Source organism: Narcine bancroftii, chromosome 6 (genome assembly GCF_036971445.1).
Source record: "Narcine bancroftii isolate sNarBan1 chromosome 6, sNarBan1.hap1, whole genome shotgun sequence".
Taxonomy (NCBI): Eukaryota; Metazoa; Chordata; class Chondrichthyes; order Torpediniformes; family Narcinidae; genus Narcine; species Narcine bancroftii.
Window position 1 is genome coordinate 224,060,455 of NC_091474.1, and position 23,669 is coordinate 224,084,123.

Below are 23,669 nucleotides of genomic sequence, written 5' to 3' on the forward strand. Positions count from 1 at the left end.
CCCAAGACAAATGGTTACTTAAAACGTTGCGTTTAATTATCTTTCACATGAAAATAGAATCAAACTTTAACTTATCACTATTAACTTACTTGACCTAGCTTAACCCCTTTCTCATTCTAAGCGCACATGAATGTAATGCGTGCAAGTTGAGAAAAGTTATTTGGTTCACAGTCCAATCTCACTTCTCATTCCTCCAAGTTCACTGCTTGCAGGCAATTCTTATACTGTGTACAGAATTTAACATTTATAAAGTTCACCAGGCTTTGGTGCTTGAAAGGTAAATGGTTACCACTCAGGAAGGCTCTTGTCAGTTTTCAGAGAGAGATTTGTTGTTCCTTTTACTTCCATCAGCCACTTCAGTGTTTTGCTGAAGAAACCTGTCCTATCATGGTTTTCCAGATGATAATCTCTTTCATTCAGGTCACCACAGAGTTCCTTTTTGTTTCTCTTATTTCAAGTGAAACATTAGGCAGCCAGTCCTCATGAGCTACAAGGGCTTTGACCAGGCTGTCTTTCAAAATGGGGCATTCACAAGTTCTTTCATCTGTTGCCTCTTGTAAACAATGCATTAGTGAAGTCTCTTGAGCACTCTTCACAGCTCTTGCAAAAGCTATGAGGCCCCAATATGCCTAGCACTGGGCAGAGCTCCAGTATTTCAAATAAGATCTGTTTTAAAGTGTTTGTATGTAATCCACTCAAACAAACCCTTCCCAATTCACCTCCCAAAAACATCTATATACTCTGTCTCAGATCAGAATTTATTGTCACAAACAAGTCATTAAATTTGGTGTTTTGTGGCAGCATCAAGGTGCAAACGTACATATATAACCATCTGACAACACAGCTCCAAAAAATAACAATAGTGCATAAATAGTAAGGTAGTGTCTGGTTCATTGATTATTCAAGAATCTGACAGTAGTGGGTAAGAAGCTGTTCTTTGTGCTGCTGAGTGCTCATCTTTAGGCTCCTGCACCTTTTCCTCTGATGGTATCAGAGTGAAGAGGGCATGGCCTTGGTGGTGGGGGTCTTTGAGGATAGAGGCAGCTTTTTTCAGACACTGCCTCACTCGATGGAATGAAGTCTGGTGCCTATGATGTCGCAGGCTGGGTCAACAACTCTCTATAGAGTTTATTCTTTTCCTGAGACAACTTTAATTTCCTTCCTATGACAGCATCCATTTGCTCTCGCATATTTATTTTGGTTTCAAGTACTGGTAATTCTAACACTCAATTATGTCCTGGTCACCCTTCCACTCACATGCATATCAACATTCAACTTACTTTTCTACCATTTACCTACCCAAAAGTAATTTACAGTAGCAAATTAACCCAACAGCAAGCAGGCTGTGGGGTGTGAACAGCAGATTCCTCAAGGGGAATTTGACATTTCAAATATGCACAGCAAATGTTTATAATTACTTCAATTCCATTATTTCTGAATCTTAAGTATGGTGTTTTTACGTTATTAATCAAACCCACTACTGGAAGTTAATGCTGAGATAAGGTACTAGTGAAGAGTTTCTATCTTACAAGTCTTCCAGAAGAATCAACTCCCAAGAATTCTGCTACAATTTAGTTACTTCTACTTCATTAGTTGTGTAGATAACTCAATGAAATTTTTTTTATACTATAACAAATGACCTTGGAATGCAAATTCAGTTAATGAGCTAACTGATCAAAAAATAAAAGTCAACAAGGTCAAAAGTTCCCGAAAGATTAGATCAACATTTTAGTAATCAGATGGACCGATGCAAAAATTAAAACAATTCGCAGATGGCCATGAACAGATGTCAGTGCAGCAGTAGCGTGTGGAATTCAAAAGGTCAGCCACAAATTAAAACAATTCTGTTCCAAATGCAAATGGTGACCTAAAATAAAGCAATCTGTTGCAAATACTCAGCACTCAAAATGCCAGTCATGATACATCTACTGTTCCTCCACAGATGCTGCCTGATATGCTGAATTCCTCTAACAGTTGTTTTAAAACAAAAAAGATTAATCTCTCTACAGAAGCAGCCCAATTATTTCAAGCATTTTGCCTCAAGCCCCCTCATTATGTTTAAACAGTAGTTTGCTATGACCAATTGAAGCACCTTGGCGAGAACCATACAAAATACAGCCTTTGCTTTTCAAAACCATTTCACTACAGATACTAATTATTAACAAGTTCACTGAATTATTCAAAAATATAGTTATCGCCATTTGACTACCAGTGTCCAGAAAAATCTTTACTTATCAAGCATTGCATGGGGCTAAGTTTATAGAGAAAGCCATCATTTTCTTTTGTTTTAGCAGTTCAAATTTCAGAGAAAGCTGCGAAATCTCATCACCTGCAATAATCCAGAATTACAAGCATGACCAATAATCTCAATTTCACAAAATCGCAGTCTACGCTGCTTGTATAAAATTTTGTTTGCACTACATGAACAATGAAACAGAACCTAATGCTGATTTGGTTTCAAGTTTAAGAACGGGAGCAAAAAATATACACATTTTGAGCACAACGTCACCATTCTAAACTCTGAACGTCTGCTTCAACGAAATGCACAACCACCGTTCCAGTTCTTGCTTCCCACACAAGTAGCAGGAATGGTTCTTGCTTCCTGTCTTCCGAGCAGCCCCCCCCCCCCCCCCCCACCAAAAAGATGGTGCACACCTTTACAGTAATTCAACAAATATCTCGTTTAAATAGGAGACGTTGGCGGGCAGAGTTAACCCTGCAACCTTCGTGTCCCCAGACATTCCGGCCGTGGCACTAAGCGAGGCACAGTCCCAAAGAAAGGCCCTCCAGCCAGAAGGCGTCCAGAGAAGGGCAGGAAAGAGAAGGACAGAGGACAGGCAGTCTCTCCCCACCCTCGTCCAGCTGGACGGCCGAGCGACTACTGCCCTCCCCCTTTCTATCTCACCTTGATCCGGACTTCGTAAGTGGTGAAACGCTGCCGACCCACACCCATCGTCTGCGGGGTCCCCACGTCGATCTCGAGGAAATTGCTGGGCGGCCCGTAGGCATCGTTGAGATTCTGAGGCTTCGCTAACAACCTCCTGGTATCTGGCACGGCCTCAGCCATCTTGCTCTCCCCCAAACTGACGGCTCCCGATGACGTTTCCTTTCGCCGTCAGCTGCCTTTCAAATGACTGAGGATCCGCCGCGCCTCCTGGGCAATGTAGTTCGCGCTTGGCGATGGCGCGCACAAGGCCTGCGGCCCCGGACCACGGAGTCCAGGGTGCAACGCGGTCGGGATTCATCGCCCATCTCGCACCCCGGGCCGCTCCTCTTCATCAGATAAACTCGTCTTAAGCAGCTGACAAACGGCCCTCTGCGATAACGACTTTTAAATTATTTGGAATGCATAAAATTTGGATTGAAAACTTTTTTTTAAACAAACGAGTTATTTTGCAATTGCGCAATAAATGTTGGAATCAGTTGACGACAGCATAAAAGCAGGCCCTTCGGCCCAAATATTCCATCTAGCCTCGTGGGGATGGGGATCATAGTTTCCATCCCCTAGCATCCATGTACCTATCCATCCTATTCTCAAATGCCAAAATTAAACTCGCGTCCACCACCTCCCCTGCAGTTTGTTCCACACTTTCGCCACCCTGAGTGAAGAAGTTCCCTTGAATGTTCCTCTTAAATATTTCACCTTTCACCCTTAATCCATATCCTGTCCTTCTTGTCTTACCCATCCTCAGTGGGAAAAAAAGCCTGCTTGCATTTACCTTATCTATCTTTGGCTTGGCTTCGCGGACGAAGATTTATGGAGGGGTAAATGTCCACGTATACTACTGTGAGAAACAGAAGTACCTTCACAGAAATTGCTCCAGACAAAAATTGAGAACAAAGAACATTTATTATACAACAATTCAAAGTAGGATGCTTTCCCCTTACACATACTGGGGCTCACCCAACTTTTATACAGTTCATTTTGTTAGAAATTAAAGTACCTTTAAAGAAATTGCTCGAGACAAAAATTGAGAACAAAGAACATTTATTACAACAACAATGCAAAGTTGGGTGCTTCCCCTTACCCTGGGAATACACACACATACTGGGGCTCACCCAACTTTTATACAGTCAATTTCAGTATCAGAGTGCCCTCCCCCTTACATTCTTCTGCCCCCTGGATGGGTTTGGCATAGGTAATCCTTCCTGCCTACGTGCAGTTTCAGTACACTTGGAGGACCAGGGGGTATCCTGTGGGTGTCCCTTATTCACACCTTCCTGATTCTCTGCCTACGTGCAGTTTCAGTACACTTGGAGGACCAGGGGGTATCCTGTGGGTGTCCCTTATTCACACCTTCCTGATTCTCGGGGCTACAATCTCTTGGTATGCGGAGTTGACTCATTCTATCTAGGGTTGGCTAGTTTCATATGTATAAATCTGTGTATGGTTAGCTAATTAGATATGTAGGACTTGGTACTTCTGTCCAGGTCTAGGAGACCTTTATCTGATCCAGACTACCTCAACTTCCTACATTCTATTGTACCTTACCATTCCTTTTCTTAGTCTTATGGTGGCTCTTGTCACACAGAAGATTCTTATGTTAATCGTGCTGACTCTGCTTTCCTGCATCCTAATCCCCAAGCTCATCCTGTTTGTACTGGTTACAGCCATTAACTGATGAATTTTAGTTTCTTCCATGTTCATAATTTTAGATCAATTTTCCCATCTCTCACAATTTCATTGTGGAGGTATCCTCCCCCCCCCCCCCCCCAACATTCTTCTGCCTCCAGGATAAGTTTGGCATTAGGCAATCCTGTCTGCCTACGTGCGGTTTCTGTGAACTTGGAGGACCAGGGGGTATCCTGCCTGTGTCCCATCATGTCATTGTCCTTATTCACACCTTCCCAACCCTCAGGGCTTACTAACTCTTATATGCAGAACTTGCTAATTCTGTCTAAGGCTTACTAATTACATATGCGGAACTTGCTGACTCTCTCTAAGGCTAGAAGACCCTTATCTTATTCAGACTAACTCTACTTCCTACATTCTAATATCTATCCTTATCCTATTCATACTGGCTTTATTAATTACACAGATATCCATACTAGTTTCCTCATCTTTCATATTTTCATATTAGTTTTACTCATCTCTCACAATCTCTCACAATCCTCACTTTTCTTTCAGCTACGCTTCGTGAATTCTCAACTGGAATGTATTACTTGTAAACTTGGTCTTTTTCCCAGCGGGTCAGTAAACGAACTGCAGTCTCAGCATCATCAGACAGAATTTGGGAAACATACATCCTTTGGGTTATAGTGATCTGACGAGGGGTCTGTTGAATTAAATACTGCACACAAGCCTTTAGGCAGGGGAGCACCATAATGGTCAGAATAGCGAGTCCAGCTGCTATACGGGCTGTGGGTATCAGACTCCAGTTACCAATAAAAAGTCTAGTCCATACCACACCGGACCGAGGGTGCCAAGTCTGAACCTGGGCATGGGAAGATTTTTGAACTCCTGAAGAAGTGTCTTTAACCGCCTGACCGTTGTGAGCATTGTCATTAACCAGTCTTTCACAAAGGCTGCCTTCAGCAGCCAACAAGTAATCGAGAGCCAGGCAGTTTTGTTGAACTGTGGCTCGTATCTGTCGTCTTTCTTCAGCCCATAAATTCAGGGCCATCATTGTCTGTTCAGTGATGATCTCCAAGCCTGGAGTCTGATTAAATGATTTAAATGCCAAGCAGCTGTGGTGTTCTGGAGCAGCTTACGTCATTTACAACTGGAACTCCCCTTACAGTGGTGGTTCTTAACATTCCGAATGTCTGTGTGACCCAAAGGATGATTTACAGGAGACCAAGTTGGGGAGGGGTGCTTCTTGTCACTTAACCTGTGAGTTGCAGCTTGTCTGCGAACATTAGCATAAGTATCACTGAACCTGTGAATTGCAGCCTGTCTGTGAACATTAGCATATTTATTAACTCTATCTCTGCTACGTGTACAATCCTGACTAACATTCTGTCTGTCATTGTCCCACCATCTTCTTTGTGCTATCTCTTTAAAACTCCTCTTTTTAATATCTGTAGAGGCCGGAATACAAACCAAGTCTACTCCCCTAGGGCCGTTCTGTTCCCCTGGTCCATGTTGGGATCCTATATTAACCCATACTAAATAAGGTAGCCCACTATGACTATACTCTATACCTGCGCCCTGTCTGCATTCTAAAGGTAAATAATTGTCACCTCTGCTGCCCCTATTCCAGGAGGACTTAATACATTGTGAGCAATTTGGTGATTTCCCAAAATTGGGAACCAACAAGTAAACAAAACAGCAAATGGTAAAAACAACATTACAGCACTTTTTCCCGGCGTAGTGTAACTTTCAGATCAGAAGGATGAAGGACTGCACGCCAGGTGGAGGGTAGATTATCAATGTCTTTAGTCTGTGATTCAGCAGCTTGTTTAATTCGTTGGATGTGGCTCCATCTCTTTTCTTTCGTTTGCACGGCAGTGTCTGTAATCAAAAGTACACAATAGGGGCCATCCCAGACAGGTTTTAGTTGGTGATCTTGCCACGCTTTTACATATATCCAATCACCAGGTTTAATAGAATGAATAGGATATTCCAGGGGTGGGGTTTGAGCTAATAAGCCCTTCTGTCGTAAGTCATACAGAGAAGTAGAAAGTCCCTGTAAATATTTAGATATGTACTGGTCATTAGCCTCAGGGGTAGGGGTATCAGTGTGGAATCCCATGTAAGGAAGACCAAACATCATTTCATATGGTGAGACAGCAAGGTCCTTACGAGGAGCTGTGCGAGTCCTAATTAAAGCTAAGGGTAAGCATTTAATCCAGGAGAGGCCAGTTTCCTCATGAAGTCGAGTGAGCTAATTTTTCAAGGTCTGATTCATTCGTTCAACACGGCCTGAGCTCTGGGGGTGCCATGGGGTATGTAGCTGCCAATCTATTCCCAGTATTTTGCACACACCCTGGAGTACCTGAGAGGTAAAATGTGTACCTCGATCTGAGTCAATGGTTTGAATCATACCATATCGTGGAATCACAGACTCCAGTAGTATCCTGATAACGGTGCTGGCACGATCATTCGGGGTCAGGAAAGCCTCAACCCATCGTGTGAAATGATCTACCATCACCAGGAGGTATTTGTAAACCCCTATCTTAGGTAATTCCGTAAAGTCAATTTGTATCCGTTGAAATGGGCATACAGCTATATCGCGACCGCCAGGCATTACCTGGCACATAACTTTCTTATTTACTCTCTGACAGATTGGACAACCCCGAGTACTTTGTTTGGCTATAGTGTATATGCCCGAGCAATGAAAAGACCGTACAAAAGTATCCACAAGTGCCTGTATTCCCCAGTGTGTCTGCTGGCGCAGCTGATCAATAATTTCCCGAGCCAAGGCTTTGTTCAGCACTTGACGTCCTTCTGCCATTCACCACAACCCATCAACAATTTGACGCATTCCCTGGTCTTTCATGTAAACTTCCTCTTCCTGTGAAAAGATGGGAGTCTTTTTAACCTCATGTGGGGTAGGCAGTAACAGCTGCATGTCTATTTTCTCCGTGAGCGCAGCCTGTTTTGCAGCTGCATCTGCCTGTCTGTTCCCCTGTGCTTCAGGACTGTGACCACTTTGATGGCTTCGTACATGAACTACAGCTATTTCCTCAGGTAATGTAAGAGCATCTAGAGATTGGACAATTAAGTTTTCATGGATCAACTTTTGTCCTTTTCCAGTTATCATTCCCCGCTCTTTCCAGATCTTCCCAAAGGTGTGCACTACACCAAAAGCGTACTTTGAGTCTGTGTAAATCGTGCTCACCTTGTTCTCTAGACGCTGGAGAGCTCTACAGAGGGCATACAATTCACAAGATTGTGCTGACCAATGACCGGGAAGGCGACCGGCTTCAATCACTACTCCTTCCTTCCCATCCACTACACTATACCCGCTATAGCGAGTGCCATCAATGCAACGGAAAGATCCATCAATAAACCACCTTTCACCCTCCTGTAAAGGCTCATCGCTTAAATCCTCTCTAATTTTGGTCTGTAAATCTATTACCTCTAAACATACATGCTCTAACTCATTCATGGTATTGTCAGAATTTGGAGAAACGAAGAAAGCTGCTGGATTGTGTTCTTTATTCGTAATCAGGGTCAAATCATCCCTATCCATTAGGATCGCTTCATATTTTAAAATTCTAGAATCTGTAAGCCACCTTCCAGCACGTTGTAAGAGAATATTGCAGACTGTGTGAGGGGTGTGAACTATCATCGGGGCATCAAACGTAATCTTTTGTCCTTCCTCAACTAAAATAGTAGTGGCTGCGATGGCTTGCACACATTCTGGCCAACCACGACAAACAGGGTCTAAAACTTTTGACAGAAAAGCAACTGGCTGTCTACAGCCTGCCCTCTCTTGTGTTAGTACTCCGGTGGCTACACCTCCTTTCGGATTGGTATATAGGTCAAATGGCTTATTTAGGTCGGGTAAAGCCAACACTGGGACACTAATAAGGCGATGTTTCACCAAGTTAAAATCTTTAATCTCTTCCTCTGTCCGGACAACAGCTTCACCCCCTAGAATCGTGAGTTTATCATAGAGAAATCTGACCAGGCTAGAATAATTTTCAATCCAGATTCTACAGTATCCCACTAAACCAAGGAATTTCCTAAGTTCTTGGGCATTCTTGGGAGGTGGGATCTGTAGAATACCACGTATCCTCTCTGGACTTATTTTCCTAGTTCCCTGACTTACCAGATGACCTAAGTATTTAACTTCTGATTGAACAAATTGTAATTTGGATTCGCTCATCCTGAGACCCTTATTCTCCAGAAAATTCAAAAGTTCAACAGTATACTGTTTAACTAATTCGTACGTTTTTCCCATAATTAACAAATCATCAACATATTGTATCAACTGGCAATTCTCTCTCCTAGGAGCCTCGTCTAGTATTTGTTCTAAGACTTGGCCGAATAAATTTGGTGATTCTGTAAAGCCCTGGGGATGGACCGTCCATCGGTATTGATTCTTGCGTCCAGTAAAAGGATTTTCCCATTCAAAGGCAAACATGTCTCTGCTCTCCGCTGCTAACGGACAGGTCCAAAAAGCATCTTTGAGGTCAATCACATTGTGAGAGATGGGAAAATTGATCTAAAATTATGAACATGGAAGAAACTAAAATTCATCAGTTCATGGCTGTAACCAGTACAAACAGGATAAGCTTGGGGGTTAGGATGCAGGAAAGCAGAGTCAGCACGATTAACATAAGAATCTTCTGTGTGACAAGAGCCACCATAAGACTAAGAAAAGGAATGGTAAGGTACAATAGAATGTAGGAAGTTGAGGTAGTCTGGATCAGATAAAGGTCTCCTAGCCCTGGACAGAAGTACCAAGTCCTACATATCTAATTAGCTAAACATACACAGATTTATACATATGAAATTAGCCAACCCTAGATAGAATGAGTCAACTCTGCATACCAAGAGATTGTATCCCCGAGAATCAGGAAGGTGTGAATAAGGACAATGACATGATGGGACACCCACAGGATACCCCCTGGTCCTCCAAGTGTACTGAAACTGCACGTAGGCAGGAAGGATTACCTATGCCAAACCCATCCAGGGGGCAGAAGAATGTAAGGGGGAGGGCACTCTGATACTGAAATTGACTGTATAAAAGTTGGGTGAGCCCCAGTATATGTGTGTATTTCCAGGGTAAGGGGAAGCACCCAACTTTGCATTGTTGTTGTAATAAATGTTCTTTGTTCTCAATTTTTGTCTCGAGCAATTTCTTTAAAGGTACTTTAATTTCTAACAAATGGGGACTCGTCCGGGATCACACTCCCTCCACTGACAGAGTACCCCGACGACGAGAGTAGGTGCACCCCGGCTGATTCAGCTGGACTCACGGGCGACGGGTGGCTGGTCAGTGGAAGAAGCGAGTGATATCCGAGAAGAGGCATTGAGAACAAACGACGGGAGGAAGCGCGCTAGAGCATTGCTAATGGAACTCGGTAAGAGGAATTTTACTTGTTTATAAGTATGGGAATAATGAGTAGCAAGGAAGAGAGTCCTGGTTCAGGATGTGAACACCAGATAGCTACGTACAGCCTGCTTGGGTTGATGTTATCTGAGTGGGGCACGGGAAAGACCCGTGGGAAAGACAAACTGACAATGGTCAGGTATTGTTGTATTGAATGGGTTAAATGCCCGGTTAAAGGGAGCTCCGTGTACTGGCCAAAGTTCGGATCCGAGGATGAATGGATGTGTCAAGCTTTGAACATCTGGCTCTATCAAAACCAGAGAGACAATGTTGAGAGCAGGGAATATGCAGCCTGCTGGCTCAAGGGACCCATTGAACAACTGGTTTTGAATGAGAAAGAATTCAGGGATAAGAGAGAGGAGGAACCTTTTGTCCCTGAATCACAGGGGTGGGATGTGTTACATTCCCTCCCTCCACCTTATGTTCCTCCTATGCCAGCTCCTATCTTTCCTTCCCCTCCTATGACCTACCCTTCTGCACCTCCCCCTCCTACCCCACCACTAGAGAAGAAAGAGGAGAACCGGAGTGGTATGGTGACTCGCGCACAAAGCGCTCGATTACCACCTCCGTTGACAGTAGAGGTAGAACATTGTAATTCAGAACAGCGTGAGATCCCTCAGGAAGAAGTGGCAGAACCCTGCGATTCACTTCTCAGGGAACAGGAACACAAATCTAAGAAACCAGAAATCAGCTGGATGCGACCCCTGCGGGAGGTTCCCGTGGGAGAAGGTCTTGGGTTCGTAAATGTGCCCCTGACCAGCACTGAAGTACGTAATTTTAAGAAAGAATTAATCTCCCTGATAGAAGATCCCCAGGGATGTGCCGAACAGTTAGACCAATTTTTGGGACCAAATCTGTATACTTGGGAGGAATTAACATCCATCTTTAAGACTCTGTTTACCTTAGATGAGCGGGGAATGATCCGACAGGCAGGCATTAGAGTATGGGATAAGGAACACCAAGGGGGGCACGAGGCGACCCCTGGAAAAGTCAAATTCCCCCTCACAAAACCTAATTGGGACAAAAATACCAGTGGTGGCCGCACACTGATGGAGGAATACAGGATTAATTTGATCAAAGGAATCGGGGAATCTGTCCCCAAAGGACAGAATTTCAAAAAAGCCTTTGAGGTTCCCCAAGGTCCCGAGGAGACCCCCTCTGCATTTCTCAATAGATTGCGCACGGCAATTCAACAATATGGGGGTCTCGACATAGAATCCCCAGCAGGGGAACAATTGGTTCTAACGGGTTTTGTTACCAACTCAGCCCCAGACATCAGAAGAAAGCTACAAAAGACAGAAAATTGGCACGAGCAAGGAATTACCCAGCTACTGCAGATTGCTCAGAGAGCATTTGTCCAGAGGGCAGAGGATAAACAAAAAGGGAAAGCTAAAATTTTATTACAAACAGTCAAAGGAATAGTAGCTGATCATCACGAAAAAGATAAGGATTACTGGCCAACTTCTGTACGCGGTGAGGGGAGCCACGGGTGGGGAGGTGGAGACCCCAGCAGGTGGAGGAGTAGAGGAGGATTCCGGGGACGACGTATGCCCCCTAGAAATTTTGGGAAAGATTGGGAAACAGGACCCCTTATTTGTTTTCATTGTAAAAAGGAAGGGCACTTTAAAAAGGAATGCCCACTGCGAGCAATGGACACACGTTCCTATGCCCTGATGGAAGCTGATCACGAATAGGGGGGTCACGGTTCTCAGCTAATACACACCGTGGGGCTGCAAGGAGAACCGTTAGTTAATTTATGCATAGGACCCCACAGTGATAAGATGACATTTTTGGTCGATTCTGGAGCCGCCCGATCTAGCGTTCTACACCAACCCCAGGGGGTGAAAATAGAAGGGACAGTTACAGTTTCTGGGGTGGGAGGACGAGACTTTCCAGTCCCGGTATTGCGAGAAGTCAGAATTCAAATGGGAGATAAGATCATAATTGAGGATCTTCTATTACTTCCCCAAGCCGGAGTATGCTTGCTAGGAAGGGATTTACAGGACCAATTGGCTATCGGTACTCGACCTCTACAATCAGGCATTGGAGTACAATTCTATGTTTTAAACGAGGAAGATCGCAAACTAATAAATCCAAGAGTATGGGCAGGAAAGGGAAATGGAGGAATCCTCGATATTCCTCCGCTACAAGTCACTTTAAAAGATACTCAACGAATTGTTAGACAGAAACAGTACCCGATTCCGATGGCTGGCCGAAAAGGTTTACAGCCCGTAATTGACCAGTTGATTCAGGGCGGTATACTTGAACCCTGTATGTCTCCCTTTAATACCCCGATTTTACCTGTTCAAAAACCAGACGGCACCTACCGCCTAGTACAGGACTTGAGGGAGCTTAACAAATTCATTCTTGCCCGTCACCCGGTTGTACCCAACCCCTATACCATCATGAGTAAAATTGACCCCCATAATCAATGGTTTAGTGTCATTGATCTCAAGGATGCATTTTGGACTTGTCCATTAGCCACAGAGAGCAGAGACATGTTCGCCTTTGAATGGGAGAACCCCTTTACTGGCCGTAAAAACCAATACCGGTGGACTGTCCTTCCACAAGGCTTTACAGAATCGCCCAATTTATTTGGTCAAGTCCTAGAGCAGGTATTAGATGAAGCTCCTCGGAGAGAAAATTGCCAACTCATACAGTACATGGATGACTTGCTAATTACAGCAAGAACTTATGAATTAGCTAAAGATTTTACGGTAGCACTTTTAAATTTTTTGGAGAAGAAAGGTCTGAGAGTCAGCGAGTCCAAACTACAATTTGTGCAATCCGAGGTCAAATACTTAGGACATCTAGTCAGTCAAGGAACCAGGAAAATTAGCCCAGAGAGAATAACTGGTATTATACAGATCCCCCCTCCCAAAAATGCCCAGGAACTCAGGAAATTCCTTGGGTTAGTGGGATTCTGTAGAATCTGGATAGAAAATTATTCGAACCTGGTCAAATTCCTTTATGATAAGATTCCCAGTATAGGAACCCAAACCCTTGACTGGACGGATGAAGAGATTGAAAATTTTAACTTTGTTAAACAGTGCCTTACGCGTGCCCCAGTTTTAGCGCTACCCGACCTAAACAAACCTTTTGATTTATACACTAATACCAAAGCTGGGGCAGCCACCGGAGTGCTCACCCAAAGCAGGGCTGGCTATAGACAACCAGAGGCTTTCCTGTCAAAGCTTTTAGACCCCGTTTGTCGCGGCTGGCCAGAGTGTATACAAGCCATAGCAGCCACTGCAATTTTGGTTGAAGAAGGACGAAAGATTACTTTCGGCGCCCCTATGATAGTTCATACCCCTCATACCGTCCGCAATATTCTATTGCAGCGGGCTGGAAGGTGGCTCACGGATTCGAGAATCTTAAAATATGAAACGATACTAATGGACAGCAATGATTTGACCTTACTTACGACCAAAACTCTCAACCCAGCAGCCTTCCTCATCTCTCCAACTAATGACCAATCCTCAAACGATTTAGAACATGTGTGCTCAGAGGTTATCGACTTACAAACCAAAATTAGGGAAGACCTAACCGATGTCCCTTTAACTGAAGGAGAAAGATTGTTTATTGACGGTTCTTCACGTTGTATTGCAGGAACCCGCTATAGTGGGTATAGTATAGTGGACGGTAAACAGGAACTGGTGATTGAAGCTGGTCGCCTCCCTGGTCATTGGTCAGCACAATCCTGTGAGCTATATGCCCTCTGTAGAGCACTCCACGAACTAGAGAACAAGGTAGGAATGATCTACACTGACTCTAAATATGCTTTTGGTGTAGTCCATACCTTCGGTAAGATATGGAAAGAAAGAGGGATGATAACTGGCAAAGGACAAAAGTTAGCCCATGAACAGTTAATTACCCAATCCCTAGAGGCTTTAACACTCCCGTCCGAAATTGCCATTGTACATGTGCGGGGACACCAGACTGGTAACAGTCCTGAAGCTAGAGGAAACAGGCAGGCTGATGCAGCTGCCAAACAGGCAGCATTAGCAGAAAAGATTCACATGTACCAGCTACTGCCCACGCCGATAGAGATTAAAAAGAACCCCATCTTTTCACGGGAAGAGGAGGACTCAATGAGAGATAAGGGATTTTGCCAGACTGCCGACGGGTTGTGGTGGACAGTAGACAGACGGCAAGTCCTTAACAAAGCCATAGCCCGCCAAGTCATAGATCAGTTACATCAACAAACGCATTGGGGAACCCAGTCCCTTGTTGATACCTTTGGACGTTTCCTTCACTGCCCTGGCATATACAATATTACTAAACTTGCTACTAGATCTTGTCCCATTTGTCAGAGGGTTAATAAGAAATCGATGCGCCAAGTAATACCTGGCGGTTGCGACATTGCCGTTCGCCCGTTCCAGCGCATACAAATAGACTTCACTGAACTTCCTAAGATTGGTATTTACAAATTTCTCCTTGTCATGGTTGATCATTTTACAAGATGGGTTGAAGCTTTTCCTACCCCGAATGATCGTGCCAACACTGTCATCAGAATACTCATTGAATGTGTCATTCCACGATACGGTATGATGCAGACCATTGATTCAGATAGAGGTACGCATTTCACCTCTCAGATTCTCCAGGGTGTCTGCAAGAACCTAGGAATAGACTGGCAACTACATACCCCATGGCATCCCCAAAGTTCGGGTCGAGTCGAACGTATGAATCAAACATTGAAACTTCAACTCACCCGACTTAATGAAGAGACTGGTCTTTCCTGGATTAAATCGTTACCATTAGCCCTGATTAGAATTCGGACAGCACCTCGTAAAGATCTTGCAGTCTCACCGTACGAGATGATGTTTGGGCTCCCATTTATGGGGTTCCACACTGATTCTCCCATTCCTGAGGCTAATGACCAATACATTTCCAAATTTTTACGAGGGCTTTCTACTTCCATCCAAGATTTGAAACAAAAGGGACTATTAGCCCAAACACCACCCTTAGACTTTCCTATACATTCTATTAAACCTGGTGATTGGATTTATGTAAAAGCATGGCAAGAGGATCAACTAAAACCTGCCTGGGATGGTCCCTTCTGTGTACTTTTAATTACAGACACCGCAGTAAGAACAAGAGAAAAAGGCTGGACCCACATTCAAAGAATTAAACCAGCTTCTGAACCACAACATCACGACACACAGACTCAACCCTCAACCTGGCGTGCAGTTCCTCATCCTTCAGACCTGAAACTTACACTGCGCCGTGACAGAGTGCCGTAATGTTACATTTATTGTCGTATTTTAACGGTTTATACATTTATTGTTGTATTTTTTTATTGTCGTATTTTTAATGGTTTATACATTTATTGTCGTATTTTTAACGGTTTATACATTTATTGTCGTATTTTTAACGGTTTATACATTTATTGTTGTATTTTAACTGTTTATTCATTTATTGGAGTATTGTTCGTTAAATGGATATGTCACTTCAGTACTCGCTATGTTTTAAGTCCTCCTGGAATAGGGGCAGCAGAGGTTACAATTGTGATACTTTACAGTGTAGACAGGGCATAGATTTAGGACAATTTTAATACGGACCAGGGGAACACAGTAGCGATAGTCAGTTAACAGCCTACATAGTGATTAATCAATGTACATTCCACACACAGGGAGAGACTCACAGGCAAGCTGCAAATACAATAAATTCACGAGAAACAATCCCCCCCCAGCTTGGTCTTGTGAGAGATGGGAAAATTGACCTAAAATTATGAACATGGAAGAAACTAAAGTTCATCAGTAAAATGGCTGAAACCAGTTCAAACAGGATAAGTTTGGGGCTTAGGATGCAGGAAAGCAGAGTCAGCACGATTAACATAAGAATCTTCTATCCTTTGTGACAAGACCATAGGACTAAGATAAGGAATGGTAAGGTACAATAGAATGTAGGAAGTTGAGGTAGTCTGGATCAGATAAGGGTCTCCTAGCCCTGGACAGAAGTACCAAGTCATACATTTCTAATTAGCTAACCATACACAGATTTATACATATGAAATTAGCCAACCCTAGATAGAATGAGTCAACTCTGCATATCAAGAGACTGTAGCCCCGAGAATCAGGAAGGTGGGAATAAGGACAATGACATGAAGGGACACCGACAGGATAACCCCCCCTGGTCCTCCAAGTGTACTGAAACTGCACGTAGGCAGGAAGAATTACCTATGCCAAACCCATCCAGGGGGCAGAAGAATGTAAGGGGGAGGGCATTCTGATACTGAAATTGACTGTATAAAAGTTGGGTGAGCCCCAGTATGTGTGTGTATTCCCAGGGTAAGGGGAAGCACCCAACTTTGCATTGTTGTAGTAATAAATGTTCTTTGTTCTCAATTTTTGTCTCGAGCAATTTCTTTAAAGGTACTTTAATTCCTAACAAATGGGGGCTCGTCCGGGATCACACTCCCTCCACTGACAGAGTACCCCGACGACGAGAGTAGGTGCACCCCGGCTGATTCAGCTGGACTCACGGGCGACGGGTGGCTGGTCAGTGGAAGAAGCGAGTGATATCCGAGAAGAGGCATTGAGAACAAACGGCGGAAGGACGCGCGCTAGAGCAGTACTGCCAGAACTCGGTAAGAGTATTTTACTTGTTCCTAAGTATGGGAATAGCGGGCAGTAGAGATGAGAGTCCTGACACAGGACATGACCACCAGATAGCTACGTACAGCCCGCTTGGGATGATGTTATCTGAGTGGGGCACAGGAAAGACCCGCGGTAAAGACAAACTGACGACGGTCAGGTATTGTTGTAATGAATGGGTGGGATACCCGGTTAAAGGGAGCTCCGTGTACTGGCCAAAATTCGGATCCGAGGATGAATGGATGTGTGAAGCTTTGAACTTATGGCTCTATCAAAACCAGCCAGACAATGTTGAGAGCAGGGAATATGCAGCCTGCTGGCTCAAGGGATCCATTGAACAGCTGGTTTTGAATGAGAAAGAATCCAGGGATAAGAGAGAGGAGGAACCTCTTGTCCCTGAATCACAGGGTTGGGATGTGTTACATTCCCTCCCTGCACCCTATGTTCCTCCTATGCCGGCTCCTATCTTTCCTTCCCCTCCTATGACCTACCCTTCTGCACCTTCCCCACCTCCCCCACCACTAGAGAAGAGAGAAGAGAGCAGGAGTGGTATGATAACTTGCTCACAAAGCACTCGATTACCACCTCTGTTGGCAGGAGAGAGAGGTAACTTTAATTCAGAACAGCGTGAGACTCTTCAGGAAGAAAGGGCAGAACCCTTTGATTCATTTCCCAGGGAGCAGGAACCCAGACCTAATAAGCTAGAAACCAATTGGATGAGACCACTGTGGGAAGTTCCCATGGGAGAGGGTCTCGGTTTCGTAAATGTGCCCCTGACCAGTACTGAAGTGTGTAACTTTAAGAAAGAACTGACCTCCCTGATAGAAGATCCCCAGGGATGTGCTGAACAGTTAGACCAATTTTTGGGACCAAATATATATACAATATGGGGGTCTCGACATAGAATCCCCAGCAGGGGAACAATTGGTACTAACAGGTTTTGTTACCAACTCAGCCCCAGACATTAAGAGAAAATTACAAAAGACAGAAAATTGGCATGAGCAGGGAATAACCCAGCTTCTACAGATCACACAAAAAGCATTTGTCCAGACATTTGAGGATAAGCAGAAAGCAAAGGCTAACATTTTGATGCAAGCAGTTAAAGTAATAGTAGATGAGTAACATGGAAAAGGCAGGGACTGTGTGCCAGCTCCTGAATGTTGGGAGAAGTGCAGGGAGTGGGAGAGTAGAGACCAGAGATAATTTCATAAATCACGACTTCCCACTTCAGTCACTGACCAATATTGATTAAAATTCATGCTAAAATTTAAATGTCATAAAGGATCATTTTTCAATACTGAAGAATTAGCGAATTTAACTACCAGTTAATTCCAATTTATGAAATAAATTGTATTCAAATGTGATTTTGCACAGGGACTACCTGAGAATAGTGATGTTATAACATTTGCAGGGAGAAATGTTTGCGCAAATAGGGTGAGTTCTATACATCTTAACTTTAAGTGTATGTGAGATAAAGAAAGGATCTGATGTGTAAAGTGGCTGGATCAGCCAGTTGAAGGGGGAGTGTGCATGTCCCTTTAAGTGCACTGTGGCACTTGAAATTGAGGCTTCAGGCTCTTGTCTTGCAGTTAGAGGTATGGAGCCCTATCAACACATTTTATACATTTCTTCTACACATTCAGCAGTCAAGGTCCGTGAGTTTAAAGATCACCCACCTCTGGAGAATAAAGATACCTCTGGGGATTCCTATGGGGATTCCTATAAGTTTAATCATTCATTTCTCTGGTGCATTTTCCTCCGGAGTGAAATTAATGCCTCAGCACAATTTCTCTGTATTGCCGCTGTTATTTAATTCATGATAACTTTCCCCCATTCATCAGGTTTATATTTAAATCCGGTAGTGCGGAAGTTACATTGTAAATAATCACGGAGGTAAACCCTGCGCGACTGGATTCAGCTTAATGGAGAAATAAACCTGCGAACTGGTCTATGGTGGTGTGTGAGTACTGCAATAGGTGGAATATGATTTAAATTGGTGGCATAGTTCAGAACAATTGGGTGCATAAGAATAATAATATCATTAAGAACTCACAGATCTTGTACCAGATGCTATTCAGTACATCTTGACTTAAGGACTGGAGAAATTGGCATGTTAGAATGAGATTGGCATGGTACCAATATTTCTTGATTCAATAATGACTCCACAAGCTCCAGGATTCATGCAGCAGAACTTTTAAGTGGAATATAATAGAAACTAGCCTGTACTTAAATTATTGTGTGTGCAATCTTCATAAGAACATCTTTTAACTTTTTTTTGGTGCCTGTTTTACAGACTGTTTTAAATAAGGCCAGCTCCTGTGAGCTGTGGCACAAGGCATTTTACTTAAGGCAGAACTAAAGGTTGAATATGTTTCAAGTTCTCTTGCAGGGGCTCTTGTGCTGCAATGTCTGTTATGTACTCACTCTAACAAATTGGAGGGTTGTGCCCCATACAGACAAGCAGCTCCAACTGCATTTTAATAAGGTCTAACATATTCAAAACCCATGCAAATATGGTTTGTGTTTCATTTTACAATTTTTACACTAACACAAGGGAAAGTCAGATTGTTACAAAGTGCCGTAATTTAACATTTTTTTTCGTTTCTTTAATGGTTTATTCAGTTATTGTTGTATTTTACTTGTCTTTTGATTATTCAGTTATTGTTGTATTTTATTGCAGTTTTCAATGAGCTTTACATTTATTGTGTTTTATTCAGTTCTTATTGTATTTTATTGCAGTTTTCAATGAGCTTTACATTTATTGTGTTTTATTCAGTTCTTATTGTATTTTATTGCAGTTTTCAATGAGCTTTACATTTATTGTGCTTTATTCAGTTCTTATTGTATTTTAATGCTGTTTTTAATGAGCTTTACATGTATTGTTCATTGTTGTTTACTAATTTCTTTGGAATATTGTTCGTTAATGTTTTAAGCCCCCCTGGAATAGGGGCAGCAGAGGTTACAATTCAGCTCCTTTAGAATGTAGACAGGGCATAGATTTAATGTATAATCATAATGGGATATAAGGGATCCCAATACGGACCAGGGGAATTAAACAGCTTTAGTGGAGTACATCTAATTTGTATCATAGCCTACACAGGTATTAAAGACAGGAGTTTTGAAGCGATAGCACAAAGGACATGGTGGGACAAAGACAGACAGAATGGTAGTCAGCATTGTACATGTAACAGAGAGAGAGAGAGTTAATACATATGCTAATGTACACAGACAGGCTGCAACTCACAAGTTCAATGATATATATGCTAATGTTAGCAGACAAGCTGCAACACACAGTTAAATCACAAGAAACAATCCCCCCCCTGCTTGGTCACTTTTCATCACCCCATGAAAGGGAGCACCAGTTTCCAACAACGTGAGCTGCTTGACACTTTAATATCAGGCTCCAAACAGCCTTCGGAGATCGGTGGCCCTAGGGTTCGGGGCTGAAGAGGACATCAGATACGAGCCACAATCAAACGGAACCGCCTGACTACTGCTACTCGTTCGCTGCTGAAGGCAGCGCTTCTCATAGACTGCTACTCGTTCGCTGCTGAAGGCAGCGCTTCTCATAGACTGCTACTCGTTCGCTGCTGAAGGCAGCGCCTCTCACAGACTTCGTCGGGACAACACTTACAAAGGTCGTGTGCTTCAAAGACACTGCTTCAATATTTCAACGTATGGGATGGACTAGACTCTTTACTGAGAACTGGAGCCTGATACTCCAAACCCTAATAAGCAGCTGGACTCACTCCCCTGACCTTCATGGTGCTCCCCTACCTAAAGACTTTACACAGACATTACAATTCGGTTATTGACCAGCTGGGTAAAACTACACCTTACACTTGAAAGATCAGTGTTACTGATCTAAAAGAAAAGTGAGGAGAGGGGGGGGGGATCAGTCACACTGACACTAGTAACCAAAGATCAGTAACACTGATCATGGTGAAAGATCAGTATTACTGATCTAAAAGAAAAGTGAGGATTGTGAGAGATGGGAAAATTGACCTAAAATTATGAACATGGAAGAAACTAAAGTTCATCAGTAAAATGGCTGAAACCAGTTCAAACAGGATAAGTTTGGGGCTTAGGATGCAGGAAAGCAGAGTCAGCACGATTAACATAAGAATCTTCTATCCTTTGTGACAAGACCATAGGACTAAGATAAGGAATGGTAAGGTACAATAGAATGTAGGAAGTTGAGGTAGTCTGGATCAGATAAGGGTCTCCTAGCCCTGGACAGAAGTACCAAGTCATACATTTCTAATTAGCTAACCATACACAGATTTATACATATGAAATTAGCCAACCCTAGATAGAATGAGTCAACTCTGCATATCAAGAGACTGTAGCCCCGAGAATCAGGAAGGTGGGAATAAGGACAATGACATGAAGGGACACCGACAGGATAACCCCCCCTGGTCCTCCAAGTGTACTGAAACTGCACGTAGGCAGGAAGAATTACCTATGCCAAACCCATCCAGGGGGCAGAAGAATGTAAGGGGGAGGGCATTCTGATACTGAAATTGACTGTATAAAAGTTGGGTGAGCCCCAGTATGTGTGTGTATTCCCAGGGTAAGGGGAAGCACCCAACTTTGCATTGTTGTAGTAATAAATGTTCTTTGTTCTCAATTTTTGTCTCGAGCAATTTCTTTAAAGGTACTTTAATTCCTAACAGTCTCTTTTCATCACCCCGTGAAGGGGAGCACCAGTTACCAACAACGTGAGCAGATTGACACTTTAATATCAGACTCCAGACAGCCTTCGGAGATCGGTGGCCCTAGGGTTCGGGGCTGAAGAGGACATCAGATACTAGCCACAATTCAACAGAACCGCCTGACTCTTGCTACTCGTTCGCTGCTGAAGGCAGCGTCTCTCACAGACTTCGTCAGGACAATGCTTACAAAAGTCGGGTGGTTAAAAGACACTGCTTCAATGTTTCAACGTGAATCTGCCCACGCCCATATTCAGACATGGCAACTTCGGACTGATGTGGGTTGGACTAGACTCTTTACTGAGAACTGGAGCCTGATACTCGCAACCCTAATAAGCAGCTGGACTCGCTACTCTGACCTTCATGGTGCTCCCCTACCTAATGACTTTACGCAGGTATTACAATTCGGTTATTGACCAGCTGGGTAAAACAACACCTTACACTTAAAAGATCAGTATTACTGATCTAAAAGAAAAGTGAGGAGGGGTGGGGGGATCAGTCACACTGACACTAGTAACCAAAGATCAGTAACACTGATCATGGTGAAAGATCAGTATTACTGATCTAAAAGAAAAGTGAGGATTGTGAGAGATGGGAAAATTTATCTAAAATTATGAACATGGAAGAAACTAAAATTCATCAGTTAATGGCTGTAACCAGTACAAACAGGATAAGCTTGGGGGTTAGGATGCAGGAAAGCAGAGTCAGCACGATTAACATAAGAATCTTCTGTGTGACAAGAGCCACCATAAGACTAAGAAAAGGAATGGTAAGGTACAATAGAATGTAGGAAGTTGAGGTAGTCTGGATCAGATAAAGGTCTCCTAGCCCTGGACAGAAGTACCAAGTCCTACATATCTAATTAGCTAAACATACACAGATTTATACATATGAAATTAGCCAACCCTAGATAGAATGAGTCAACGCTGCATACCAAGAGATTGTAGCCCTGAGAATCAGGAAGGTGTGAATAAGGACAATGACATGATGGGACACCCACAGGATACCCCCTGGTCCTCCAAGTGTACTGAAACTGCACATAGGCAGGAAGGATTACCTATGCCAAACCCATCCAGGCGGCAGAAGAATGTAAGGGGGAGGGCACTCTGATACTGAAATTGACTGTATAAAAGTTGGGTGAGCCCCAGTATATGTGTGTATTCCCAGGGTAAGGGGAAGCACCCAACTTTGCATTGTTGTTGTAATAAATGTTCTTTGTTCTCAATTTTTGTCTCGAGCAATTTCTTTAAAGGTACTTTAATTTCTAACAACATTAAACCATTTACTATGGGGTGTTGGAATATAGGGGTTAATTAATCATAGAAAATATGTAGAATATATGCTTATGTACTATTCATTTTGTATACATGAATCCAGTACTATGTAACAATTTAATATTTATCTCATGGTGAAGGGAAAGAGTAATGTAAGTAAGGGGCAGCCACAGTATGTAGCAAAGTTGGCTGATTACAGTAGGTTTAGAATTGCCTGCTCCCCAAATACAAAAGAGAGAATATGTATGAAACAATTTAGTAGGAATGTTAAGGCAAAAGGAGGTGTTGATTAGATGGCCAGACAAGAACAAAGAGAATCCTGACAGAGACTGTCAGAAACAAAGAGAATGGAATAACTCAGTAAGAAGGCAGAAGGAGGTGTTGAGTAGAACAGAAGAACATGGCCAAATGAGAACAAAGAAATAATTAGAAATATCTGGGGTATGAATTGATTTCTGATCAAAATAACAGGATATTCTGGCCTTGAGGATTAAGTTGGGAGCTCTATACCCTAGATATCTGCAGAGCAGGAAATTACTTGTGATAAATCTTATGCAAGAAATCTAGCAAAGAAAGCCAACTTTTGTTCTGTATGATAATGAGATCTAGCAAAGGAAGCCAACTTTTGTTCTGTATGATAAGGTTGAGCTATATAAACTGTAGAGACTGTACAGTAGAGGTCAGTCTTGGGGAATAGCTCACTGTGCAGGTGACCTATGACCTAACGACTGAACCAGAGCTCTGTTAAGCTTTATTCTTGTGCTGTGTAATAAACTGATTGTTGAACCGAATACCTTCTCCTATCACTTCATTCAACGAGCACGCTGGACTCAGACGACACATAGACTAAATTGAGGGTAGGGTAAAGCCAGAGTCCGACAGAGTTCAATGCCTGACACATCCAGTCCTCATCGGATCCGAACTTTGGCCAATATACCAAATTCCCTTTTATCGGGTTTTTTAACCCATTTCAGACAGCAATACCTGACCATGGTCTGTTTGTCTTTCCCGCGAGTTCTCCCCGCACCCCAATCAGATAGCATTAATCCTAACGGACTTTGCTTAGTTATCTGATTGTCC

General features: G+C 43.1%; 1 protein-coding gene across 1 annotated transcript in view; it reads right to left on the reverse strand.

The window, feature by feature from the left end:
* Positions 1-3,111, reverse strand: part of snx3 (sorting nexin 3) — a 38,668-nt gene extending 35,557 nt beyond the window's left edge. The window contains exon 1 of the mRNA XM_069887521.1: positions 2,906-3,111. Within this exon, the coding sequence (XP_069743622.1) occupies positions 2,906-3,067 (162 nt within the window). The 5' untranslated portion in view covers positions 3,068-3,111. The remainder of the gene's footprint in view (positions 1-2,905) is intronic.
* Positions 3,112-23,669: the final 20,558 nt, after the last annotated feature.